The sequence below is a fragment of the Neoarius graeffei genome, chromosome 10 (genome assembly GCF_027579695.1).
Source record: "Neoarius graeffei isolate fNeoGra1 chromosome 10, fNeoGra1.pri, whole genome shotgun sequence".
Taxonomy (NCBI): Eukaryota; Metazoa; Chordata; class Actinopteri; order Siluriformes; family Ariidae; genus Neoarius; species Neoarius graeffei.
Genome location: NC_083578.1, coordinates 26,346,400 through 26,359,770, shown reverse-complemented (window position 1 = coordinate 26,359,770; position 13,371 = coordinate 26,346,400). Strand labels below are relative to the sequence as shown.

The window sequence follows — 13,371 nt, the reverse complement described above, 5'->3', positions numbered from 1 at the left end:
AAATAATGCTATTTAAAACATTTGTTAAGTGGAGATAAGATGATGTGGATGCCCAAAATATGAAACCTTATATTGACTTTTCTTTTACCTTTGAAAGATAGGGGGCTTAGCCCTGCTAGTGTCAGATCTGTTAAATGAGTGTCACATGGCAGTTTGAATATACACATTTTTATTCATTTACATTTATTCATTTGGCATATGCTTTTTTTCATCAACAACAACAACAAACCCACTAACTGGTTAAAAAGACATATGAAAGAATTATGGGAAGAACAAATAGTCACAACTAAAACACAAACCCACAATCAGGGTACAGAGAGACACAGATAGAGCTAAATACATTATGAGGGTTGGATTATGTGCTCCAAACAATAGTCTCAAAGCATCCAGTCAAACTATGCATGATGCAATGTTACAATTTGAAGAGAACTGACTTGCACAGATTGCAAAGTAACACACGTAATCATGAGCAACATGGGTTATCAATCACCTCCACAGGTAACACTAACAGAAAAGAGAACACAGACAGAAAAGCAGAGGGAAAGTGCATAGGATAGATCAGTGTTTAACTAACTCTAACCACATTTTACGATACTTATTTTCGTTTACTTACATACATTCTGCTGTAACATGTAAATTATATAGAAGTGGCAGATGAGATGGTTTCATAAGAATGGTCACAATTCGTAACAGGTATATAATAGGTTTTAATAATACCTTAGATTGAAATGTGTGCATGGCATCATTGTATAATCTCCAAAATCATGATAACTAATGACATCTCTAACCACGATGTATTGTAATTACAACTGTCTCCACTTCGGTTGTTCCATCCCATCAAGTTGTTATATGTCTGAGGAAAAGCTGTAGAATGTACAGAATATATGTAGTGTGAATTACTAAAGCTAGGTGAGAGCAGTCTTCCAGTCTAGGTAAGAGTATTTCACATTTCACTATTACAAGAAGCCCAGTTGTGAAGTTGTTTAAGCTAGCTAAGATTAGCTGGGCATGTCTGCTAAAGCTATGGTCACACTACAGCTCGTGATGATTTGTGATAGGTTATCAATGAAAATGAGGCGTTTTGGTGATGATGTATGGTGATATACAGGTGAGCTAAAAGTTGTGGTCACACAGCAGGCGAACACTTGACTGTGACGCCTTCGTGCGCTCGAGCGGTTATGCTAGCTCACAGGACCCAGTCATTATGGGAAACAGCTGATGCTGATTTGAGTGCAATCAGCATGAGCATATAAGGACGCTGTTTTCACAGAGACTTTGCAAAGTATCATCGTTGCCATGTTTGTTTCTAGCCATGTTTATGGCTCTGCTTAAATATTCTGCTTTATGACACTGCTTTGTGTTTTGTTACTCTGACCTTGCCTCACGTTTTGTTTTTGTAAATATCACACCTGCTAATAAACACTCTTCCTGCACTTACATCCCTCTACCACCGCATACCTGACAGAATACTTTGCAAAATTTCTGTGAAATCAGCATCCTTATATGCAGAGGTGGAAAAACTGGATTGACAAAGTAAAAGTCCTGCTTAGGTTTTCCTTCTGCCTGTGCTCTCATTTCACCAATTAGCTCATCAACCTGGCTTAGGGGATGTGGTAATTAGGATCAGCTGGTTCATTGAATTGGCTGGAGCAAAAATGTGGCAGGGTTTTTACTTTCTGCACCCGGGTTTTTCCACCTCTGCTTATATGCGTGTGCTGATTGTGCTCAAATCAGCATCAGGTGTTTCCCATAATGACTGGGTCCCAAGCGTGTGCACAACACGCTCTGAAGGATCCCTGAATGTAAACGCACTCTAAGTCTTGGCGAAGGTTAGGCTATGCCTCACTGCTGTGTTGATGAGGCTCCCACGAGCATCTGGGACATGGATTCGAGACAAATACATCTCAATAGACTTGGTGAAGGTTCCCCGAGCTTTGGGAAGTATTCCCAAACCCATCCGCTTAGTTTGCCAACGAAAACATCACTACGAAATTTCAATACATGCATTGAAATTTTTCATGACGTTTTTGGCCACTCACGAGGTAGAGACCAGGGGCATTTTTAGCCTATTTTTGGGGGTGCTCAAGCACCCCCAAAAACGAGCTCAGCACCCCCTAGCTCAGCACCCTCAAAAACACTGCTTTTGGACGTAATTTTCAGAAATAAGTGCCCTTGCGCACTGCGCAATGAATGTGTGCGCGGGCGTGTGTGTGTTCTTGAATTCACCTGTTACATGATAGTTCTATGACCAGTAAAATACCTCTCCTCCTTGCGTCCCCTCTGATTGGGTTGCCTGTCCGCGCGAGTGCTTGCTACGACATGGTGTTTTTTTTAACTGGATTGCACACCGATGAGGAACTAACGTGGAAATAAATGCGGAATAAACGTGGAAACACTGTCATTCAAGCCAGGTGCCTCTGTCAGCTCTGGGGGCGAAGCACCCCCAAAGATCAGATGCTAGAATCGCCCCTGGTGGAGACACACCAAAACACACCTTACTAAGCTCAGAGAACATTCGCCGTGCATCACATGATTGGTAGCGATGCTACCAATTTTTCATCGCCAAGTATTCGCAAACCCATCGCGAGTTGTAGTATGACCAGGTCCTAAACGGGAGTCAATCAAAGCACCTACTCACTTTTAGTATGAGTAATTTCATTGACCTTCCAGATAGTTCATTGTAAAGAACTATCAAACTAACTATCAATGATTGGCTTGCTACTGTTGGCTCTATATGCTCTCTTCTTTTAGCACGGGGCCACTAGAGAGAGAGAGGAGCTGTGCTCTCACTCAGCAGATGTGCTATCTAGCTCTGAGGCTTGGCAGCATGTGTGCCATGCCAGTTGGGTTCTGTGTTCCTGTAGGCATATATACTGTGTGTGGCTAACACTTATTTCAAACACTTACACTACCTTTTTTCTGAGCAGTGGCTTCTCTTAGCTTGATAGCTAACTGCTGGATTGACCTGCCATTTTCCAACATTCAGATAAATAATTCAACTAGAATTCATTAAATGTGCCAGCGATGTTCATGTTTTATTTTTATACCACTTCTGCAACACTAACAAGACACCAATTACAGCAGCAGATAATTACATGCGCAGCAGTCATGTTCACAAATCCTCTGTAAGAGCCTGAGCAGTCTGAAAGTCCGTAGTTCTGCCTGAGGTCGGAATGCCAATTTCAGTATTGACTCCTCATTACATGCATGTGTCTCACTGCTGAATAGGGATGACGCAAATCATGATTTGAATACTGAAACCTGAAGAGCACCCTGCTCAAACACATTCATACGCTCATTCACACCTAAAAGCAATGTAGCTGAATTAATTCAACTATTGGCATGCTTTTTTGGAGGTGGAAGGAAACTGAGGACCCAAAAGAAACCCACATGGACATGGGGAGATCCATGAAAAACCTCACACAGACAGTAGCTCAAGCTCAGGATTGAACTCTGGTGCTATGAGGCAGCGATACTACCTGATGCACCGTTTGTGTAAAATATACCCATGTAAACCAAGCTAAAAATTAGAAAGGTGAGGGTGTCGTGGCTCAGGTGGATAAGGCGCCATACCATAAATCCGGGGACCCGGGTTTGATTCTGACCTGAGGTCATTTCCTGATCCCTCCCCATCTTTCTCTCCTGCTCATTTCCTGTCTCTACACTGTCCTAAAATAGAGGTGAAAAAAGCCCAAAAAAAATTAGAAAGGCAGCAAGTAATGTCTACCTAAATTGGTAAGTATGGCAATAAGAAAAATATTCATGAAGCTAAATTAGACTAATTTCCGAGAATAAATGATGACAGAAAGAAAGAAACAAGTTCTTACAAGAATGATTTTTGTTCGAGACAAAATGTAAACACTTTCTTCAGTTGTGTCAAATGAAAAATTGGAATCAGCGTGTGTAATGAATAATTCCAGTGCCAGTAATTCAGTTGATTTTATGTACAGCTCAATTGTTCAGGGGTGGGTTTCCCAAAAGCCTCTTAAGGCCAAGAGTGTCTTTAATTACCTCCTAAGATCCATCGTCAAGCTAACATGGTTTTCCCAAACAACATCGTAGGCCAAGTAGTCCTTTAGCTTGCTTGGAATTTACGAGAGACCCGGATAACTCGTTCAAAACAAAGAGCGAATCGCTAACAGCCGAATACAATGTGCATGCGCCTCCGAGGGACTCTCACAGTTAACTGGGGAAACTGGTGTTGAATCTGCTGCCAGTGTTCAATTATTTTTCTTGTACACTGCAAGTACACCGAGTTAATTATTAAATAAATATACGAAAAACATTATGAATATATTTCAGCATGGTCTGGAATGACTTATGGATATCGGAATGTCACATTGATATCGCCACATTTCCATCAAATTTAACTCCATAAGGCGAGTGATTATCTCATTTAGTGTTATAAATGAGACACATTTCTGCACCTCTAACATTGTGTGCGTGTGCGTGCGCGCGAGAGAGATGTTTTGATCTGTGTGTACCTAAGGAGGTTGAATTGACCTCCTTTTATATACCGTATATATATTCCCCAACATACAGTTGTGGTCAGAAGTTTACATACAGTGACATGAATGTCATCTTGGATATGAATGTCATGGCAATATTTGGGCTTTCAATAATTTCTTTGAACTGTTCTTTTTCTGTGGCAGAATGATTGTACATCATACATTTTTAATTAAAAAAACACACTAGAATTTGGTGCACAAGTTTGAATTTTCTTTGGGTTTTCTGAAATCAACACAAGGTCAAAATTATACACACAGGGTCAAAAATATACATACAGCACACCTAATATTTGGGTAAAATGTCTCTTTGCAAGATTCACCTTGACCAAACATTTTTGTTTACCATGAACAAGCTTCTGGCAGAATTCTGGTTGGATATTTCATGACTCTTCATGGTAGAATTGGTAGAGTTCAAGTAAATTTTTTTTTTCTTGGCATGGACTCGACTTATAAGCACGGTCCATATATTTTCAACAGGGTTGAAGTCAGGACTTGTTTTAAGCTTAATGTTAGCCTGCTTTATCCTCCACAACCAGCTCTGATGCGTGTTTGGGTCCATTGTCCTGTTGTACCTCCCAAGTCGCGTTCAAGTTTCTGATGGTTTATGCTGAAGAATTCTGAGGTAGTCCTCCTTCATTATTCCATCCACTTTGTGCAATGAACCAGTTCCACTGGCAGCAAAACAGCCCCAGAGCATGATGATCCTACCACCACCACCACCACCACCAGCTGGTACAGTGTCCCTCTGTACACGGTGGTCACTGTGGCCAAACAACTCAATCTTTGTCTCATCTGACCATACAGCTTTCCTCCAGCAGGCTTTTTTCTTTGTCCGTGTGGTCAGCTTCAAACTTTAGTTAAGCTTGAAGGTGTTGATTTTGGAACAGGGGCTTATTTCTTGCATAGCAGCCTCTTAGTCCATGGTAATCTGAACTGTAGACAGTGATCCATCAGCTTCCAGTTCATGGCAGGGTTGTGCCATGGTGGTTCTCAGGTTGTTCCTGACCATCCAGACCAGTTTCCTTTCAGCTAAGGGTGACAGTTTGGGTTTTCTTGAAGCAAAGTGGCTTGGCAAAGTGACTACACCTCACAGTAACTTGGAAACAATTGTTTGAACTGATCTTGGAATTTGCAGTTGTTTAGAAGTGGCTCCAAGAGACATTCCAGAGTCGTGTATATCTGCGATCCTCTTTCTCAGATCTGCACTGAGCTCCTTGGACTTTCCCATTTTACTGTGTGTTGGTCAATCCAATGAGTGCTGTAAACAAACCCTTTTTATGAAGGCATAGAGAAGCTACCAGCTGAAAGTCAATCATGATCACTAACAGGAAGTTACGAGACCTCGGCCTTGGCAAGATAAAAGACATTTTGAAAGTTTCAGCACCTCTGAATTAATAATCTAATTGAGCATATGTATATTTTTGACCCAGTATGTAGAATTTTGACCCTGTGTTGATTTCAGAAAACCCAAAGAAAATTAAAACTTGTGCACCAAATTCTCGGGTTTTTTTGTTTTTATTAAAGATGTATGCTGTACAATCATTCTGGCACAGAAAAAGAACAGTTCAGAGAAATTACTGAAAGCCCAAATATTGCCATGACATTCATATCCAAGATAACATTCATCTCACTGTATGTAAACTTCTGACCACAACTGTATGTGCAATATTTACTTTCACCATTAGGTTAGTTTCTTACATAACTTACCTTATTTCTGCTGTTAGAATGCTAACCATCAAGGCACTGGTTTTTCCAGTGGTCCTATTCCCCTTATGTAACTTATAGTATTTCTACTGTTGTTCTATTGGGCACTATTTTTTTAGGCATTTATTTCTTGCACAGTTCTTGCACACTATCTATCTATCTATCTATCTATCTATCTATCTATCTATCTATCTATCTATCTATCTATCTATCTATCTATCTATCTATCTAAGGTAGGGATGTTAACCGATGACCGTTTGACCGGTGGTTGACCGAATCAACGTCATCCGGTTAATTTTTTTTTGGTTGTCGGTTAAAAAAAAAATCAATCGTTTTGAAGCTGCCGATTTTGGAGCGGAGGACTTGGAATTCTGTGTTGTAAACGCTTGGGGTGTGCCATGCGGTGTAAGGACGACAGCTGACGAATCAGAAACACCCATTCAGTCATGTCCCACCCTCCTGCCCCAGTTAAAGACAGCTGACAAATCAGAAACACCCATTCAGTCATGTCCCGCCCCAGTTGAACACAGCTGCCACTCGGCGAAAGAAAAGTGTAGACACAGGCTTTTTAGCTTACAGATTACTATTCTGTTTTTTTTTATTTTTTATTATTATTAGAAGGCACATGGAGTTTAGTCCTGCCTTGGCCAGTGCATTCTGAAAGTATGTTTCGGTCTGTAGCCAACAATGCATATTATTACAGATCATATCTCTCCACACAAACTAAAGGCGCAGATGCCGACTTTTTCACAGCTGAATCGTGCAGATCCGATTGCTTTCCTTTGAGCATACAGAATTTACTCTGATGAAATTCTTCAGACACTCCAACGCCCCCCCTAAAAAAAAAAATCGGATCTTTGCACGATTCAGCCGTGAAAAAGGCGGCATCCGCTAAAAGGCGCGCCGTTTGCATCCCTATTTAAACTCATACAGTAAGTTAACCGACTTTAACCGGCTAATGAGGCTCGGTGGTCGGTCAAGATTTTTTTTAGTTTTCGCCATCCCTAATCTAAGGTCAATTCAACCTCCTTAGGTACACACAGATTCCAATAAGAGTGAAATGAGTGGGCACGGGGAACACATTTACTTAATTATTTAGTTTATTATTTGCTTATTCTGGGCGGCACGGTGGTGTAGTGGTTAGCGCTGTCGCCTCACAGCAAGAAGGTACTGGGTTCGAGCCCCGGGGCCAGCGAGGGCCTTTCTGTGCGGAGTTTGCGTGTTCTCCCCGTGTCCGCGTGGGTTTCCTCCGGGTGCTCCGGTTTCCCCCACAGTACAAAGACATGCAGGTTAGGTTAACTGGTGACTCTAAATTGACCGTAGGTGTGAATGTGAGTGTGAATGGTTGTCTATGTGTCAGCCCTGTGATGACCTGGCGACTTGTCCAGGGTGTACCCCGCCTTTCGCCCGTAGTCAGCTGGGATAGGCTCCAGCTTGCCTGCGACCCTGTAGAAGGATAAAGCGGCTAGAGATAATGAGATGAGATGAGATTTGCTTATTCTTTCATGTGAACGTTTATTCATTTAATTAAAAAAACATGCTTGGGATTTTAAAAAAATATTGCTTAAAAATGTAAAATTGTCTCAATTATTCATTACCACATTATATATGTAATGCTTAATGACAGGACAGTATTTTAACATATTTTAAACACTTTATATTCCATTGTTTTTTGGTAAAAAACGAACGCCATGTGACCTCCTTGACTGGATTTAGCAACTACTAATGCCTATATCAGGGACGTGCATTGCAAAGAAGCTCTTCGTAATGTTGCCAGTAAGACTCCTTCTGATGAGTGAGTTCGGGAAAACCACGTACAGAGACAATGTCCGTTGCTAAAGAGAGTCTCTCAACTCTCTCTTTAGTCCTAAAGGGCAACGTTATTGGGAAACTCACCCCAGTTCAGTCTTTTGGGCCTTTAGCTTTACACTGCCCTCCTGTGGCAAATTTCTGTGCTATTTATAAAGAACATGGACCCAATAACCTCTATTACCAAATAGATTCGGAGATAACAAATAATACTTATAAGAAGGCCATGATGGGATGGGGGGGCCAGCTTTGGGTAAATAAGCACATAAAACACACTATATGGCCAAAAGTATGTGGATACTTGACCACCACAACCAGATGTTCTTTCTGAACTGTCTTTTCTAAAACTATGGGCATTAATATGGACTTGGTCCCCCCCATTGGTCCAGTAAGAGCCTCCACTCTTCTGGGAAGACTTGACATTAAATCAGGGCTTTTCAAAGTGTGGGGCATGCCTCCCCTAGGGGGCGCCAGAGTTCTTCAGGGGGGGCGCAACGTGAGGAAAAATAAACCAGAATAAGTTACTATTGCGGACATTTAGCGAACTTCAGCTAGCCTTTGCCAGAGACAAAATGGATCGATTTTTAGTACCTAAAGCTACAGTGAGTGAGGAGACAGAGTCTGGGCCAAGCAAAAAAAGAAGGAAGTATGACCACGATTATTTAAAGTTTGGATTTTCATGGACTGGATCTGAAGACGCTCCACTCCCACAGTGTGTTGTCTGCCAAGAGGTGCTAGCTAACGATGCTATGAGGTGTTTAACCTTCATCCTACCAAGTGGGGTCCATCTGGACCCCGCACCTATATGTTTGTTTGCCATTTTAAAAATATGTGACATACTGCCTCACCGTTTTATGAATTTGTCGGAATTTATGTCTTAATTAAAACACTAAAGCAGCGGAAGATCAGCTTTTTGCATTGTGAAGGTATAATTAATTTGTTACTGGGGTCCAACCAGACACCAGAGTAAAGTTTATCTGTCTTTCATTTTATAATTGAATAGCACACTGAAAGTTAACTTCTTTTATTTCTTTTATGTTCCATAATGAAACTACCAAGGCATTCCTTCTTGGGGTCCGTGTGGACCCCACTGCTGCAATAAGCACAGGCTGCAAAACAAAAGCCCTAAATTATTTTACAATTACTTTTTTGTTTTAAATTCTGTAAGAAAAGACCTAAGTTGTAATCCAGAATGTTTTACAGCTGCATGAGCTGCAAAAATCATGTATATAATGCCAATTTTTTTTGTGGCGCTATAATTTGCGACATGTATGCTAGTTATTGCAATATTATTGCAATGTTATTACATTTATAATATATCATTGATATTCAGCCATAGTGGATTTTGTTCTTCAATAAAGTTATGTCTGTTTGCTGCATTAAATTGGTTCTTACTGCATTGATTTCAAGGTATTCCCTCCTGGGGTCCATACGGACCCCGCCTGGTAGTTTGTGTATGTAAAATTGGCTGGTAGGATGAAGGTTAAGTGTGTTCTTTATGCCTTGGGCCCTTTAGTGTATTGCTGTTATTAATACAAGATGTTCTGAACAAAACTTATCTGGTGATTTTGTCTTTATAAGCTTTAATTTTAAAGAAAAGTATTGGGGTCCAAACGGACCCCACATGGTAAGATTAAGGTGTAAAATAGCATGGTAGGATGAGGGTTAAAATGTGTAAAACAAGATGTTTTAAAAAAGCACAGATGTTTAAAATGTGTAAAACAAGATGTTTTTTTAAAAAAGCACAGATGTTTAAAATGTGTAAAAAAGATGTTTTAAAAAGCACAGATGTTTAAAATGTGTAAAACAAGATGTTTTTTTTAAAAAAGCACAGATGTTGAAAATGTGTAAAAAATGTTTTAAAAAGCACAGATGTTTAAAATGTGTAAAAAAGATGTTTTAAAAAGCACAGATGTTTAAAATGAGTAAAAAAGATGTTTTAATAAAGCTCATATGTTTTAAATGTGTAAAAAAGGATGTTTTTAAAAAAAGCACAGATGTTTAAAATGTGTAAAAAATGTTTTAAAAAGCACAGATGTTTAAAATGTGTAAAACAAGATGTTTTAAAAAGCACAGATGTTTAAAATGTGTAAAACAAGATGTTTTTTTTAAAAAAAAGCACAGATGTTTAAAATGTGTAAAACAAGATGTTTTTTAAAAAAAAGCACAGATGTTTAAAATGTGTAAAAAATGTTTTAAAAAAGCACAGATGTTTAAAATGTGTAAAACAAGATGTTTAAAAAAACACATTTAAAATGTGTAAAAAAAAAAGATGTTTTAAAAAGCACAGATGTTTAAAATGTGTAAAACAAGATGTTTTTTAAAAAAAGCACAGATGTTTAAAATGTGTAAAAAATGTTTTAAAAAAGCACAGATGTTTAAAATGTGTAAAACAAGATGTTTTTTTAAAAACACATGTTTAAAATGTGTAAAAAAAGATGTTTTAAAAAGCACAGATGTTTAAAGTGTGTAAAACAATATGTTTTTTTTTAAAAAGCACAGATGTTTAAAATGTGTAAAAAAATGTTTTAAAAAGCACAGATGTTTAAAATGTGTAAAAAAGATGTTTTAAAAAAGCACAGATGTTTAAAATGTGTAAAAAAGATGTTTTAAAAAGCACAGATGTTTAAAATGTGTAAAAAAGATGTTTTAAAAAGCACAGATGTTTAAAATGTGTAAAAAAAGATGTTTTAATAAAGCTCATATGTTTTAAATGTGTAAAAAAAGATGTTTTCAAAAAGCACAGATGTTTAAAATGTGTCAAAGAAAAAATTAAAATGTGTACAACAACCATTTTTTTAAATACGAATGGAACATTAAGTATAGCAACAACAAAAATTGTAAGGGGGGGGGCGCTGTTGTTTATTTGCTCTCGGGGGGGGCTGACTCTCTCACACTTTGAAAACCCCTGCATTAAATTTTTTAACATGGCTGTGGGGATTTTCACATTCAGCCACAAGAGCTTTGTGAGCGCTGATGTTGGACAAGAAGCCCTGGGGTGCAGTCAGTATTCCAATTCATCCCATACTGACACAAACATTTTTTGTAACATTTAATTTTGGGCTGGAAAACTTAATGTTCGGAAATCTAAAGTGTTTTTGTACTCATTCCATAATGTAGACGTCATCAAATAAAAGTCTATAACAAAGTTTCTACTAAAAACATAAGATGCCTAAGACTTTTGCACAGTACATTGTCAGAAACAGGGGTATAATAGGAGTCCATTTCCGTCCCCCAAGGTACAAGCTACACTCATGTAACCCCTAGGGCTCATTATTGGTCCTTATGGTAACTATGTGTACCTTTTTAGGGACAAAAAAAAGTACATATATGATCCCATGCAGTATCTAAAGGGTACAAATAAGTACCTTAGTGGGTACTGCCTCAGTGACAAGCCGTTGTGCCACTAAAGGTACAATAATGTACTTTAATTTCTGAGAGTGTACTCTAAATGCAGGGTTACCCGAATATTGTATAAATATGTGATGTCAAGTCACTTGTCCCTGAAGATATGAAATAATCTGAGCTTTGGAGATCATGAAATTCATCAAATAAAAGAATTTTCAGCTCTCTCATAAAAACAGCAATTATTGTTTTCTTTTATAATGCCATAATATCATTTTACTGTTCCAGACCATTAAACTGTAGTGTTTTATTGCTTCATGAGATCTCACATACGTTTTTGATCAATTCAGATACATATGATTTTCTGTGCCTTTGCTCTTATAGGGCCATGCTGAATGATATTGGTGACTATGTAGGTACGGATATTGAGATTTCCTGGTTGCCTAATCTGGATGATTTAATGAAAGGCTATGCCCGAAACTTTCGTCCAGGGATAGGAGGTGAGTCGATTTCATTTCACTTTCACCCCTCCTTACATTTAGTCTTTCGTAGCATACCGGTATGTGTGAGAACAGCACACATATAACATAGCAATGCTGTGTGGTTTCCAGCTCTATTTCTGCTCCAGTTCTACAGTTAGCCGAGATTGCTTCCCAAAAGTGTGTTCCAATTCCTCCTGAAATCTAATTTTAAAGCATTATATTTAGGCCACATATTTTTAATGAACTCCATCTAATTATGACTTTGCACATTAATGAGCACTTGATGTGTGTCGAGCAAGCGAGCCCACCAAACTGCCCATACAAGAGTGAGTTCCTTAATAATGCAACAGTGTGAAAATGAGCATTCCTCTCAAAAGAATGCCCATCAAACAAACTATTGTCACAGTGCAGATTTCTGTGTCTCACAGTTTCATTTCGCTAAGTCAAGGTGAACATGCACTCGAGCCTTATTTTGGTTGTCAACAAACAGTTATTATTATGGAACCATTATGGAACTCTGCTTGTATTTTTGCACCATATATACTCACTGTCCACTTTATTAGAAACACCTACGCACTTGCACATTCATGCAGTTATCTAATCAAATCCAATCCAATCATGTGGCAACAGTGCAATGCATATTATTCTACCCACATTCACTGGATATGAGCAATCGCGTGCTCTGATTGGCTACTCTACTACTAGGCTATCAGCTCATATACCGTGAGTAGAGAAAAACAAAATAGCGGAGCATGTTGCTGAACCAACCGAGGATGAAATAAAAACTGTACTCGAAAACAAAACCCCATAAAATACACACACACAAAAAAAACACCAACAAAATATGGAATAAAAGTATTTAATGGTAAGAATGTATCTTTTTAAAAAAAATTTCAAGAATTATTATTATAGCATTTTTCACAAATTGCTACTGTCATTTCGCTGGTTTGTTTCCATTCTAAGTGGAAATGATTTTGTCGGACGTTTTGTATAAAGTTTTTATTCATCGAATTTGCAAAAAATAAAAATGCTCTGTTTCTCAAAATTCAATTAATGTGCGTATAATAAAACAGTTATTCCACTCAATCTCGTCGTACATGGCTTATAGCTATCAGCTCATGTCTGACTCAATTTTGTGGAATAACTATTAAATATCATGAAGATACAGTTCACGAGCTTCAATTAATGTTCATGTGAAACATCAGAATGGGGAAAATGTGATCTCAGTGACTCTGAGCAGAGGCTCGGACTACTTCATAAACACACACACACACACACACACACACACACACAGACGCACAAGTCGATAGAGTTTACACAAAATGGTGTGGAAAAACAGAAAAAACATCCAGTTAGTTCTGTGGGGGGATGGACATAGGATAGATCCATTCAGATATTCTGTGAAGAGCCACATACAGTTGTGGTCAGAAGTTTACATACAGTGAAATGAACGTCATCTTGGATATGAATGTCATGGCAATATTTGGGCTTTCAGTAATTTCTTTGAACTGTTCTTTTTCTGT

At 38.6% G+C, this 13,371-nt stretch overlaps 1 protein-coding gene across 1 annotated transcript in view; it reads left to right on the top strand.

The window, feature by feature from the left end:
- gabrd (gamma-aminobutyric acid type A receptor subunit delta) overlaps positions 1 to 13,371 on the top strand; it is an 80,149-nt gene that overhangs the window by 36,027 nt on the left and 30,751 nt on the right. The window contains exon 2 of the mRNA XM_060930761.1: positions 11,751 to 11,866. Coding sequence (XP_060786744.1) covers positions 11,755 to 11,866 — 112 coding nt within the window. The 5' untranslated portion in view covers positions 11,751 to 11,754. The remainder of the gene's footprint in view (positions 1 to 11,750; positions 11,867 to 13,371) is intronic.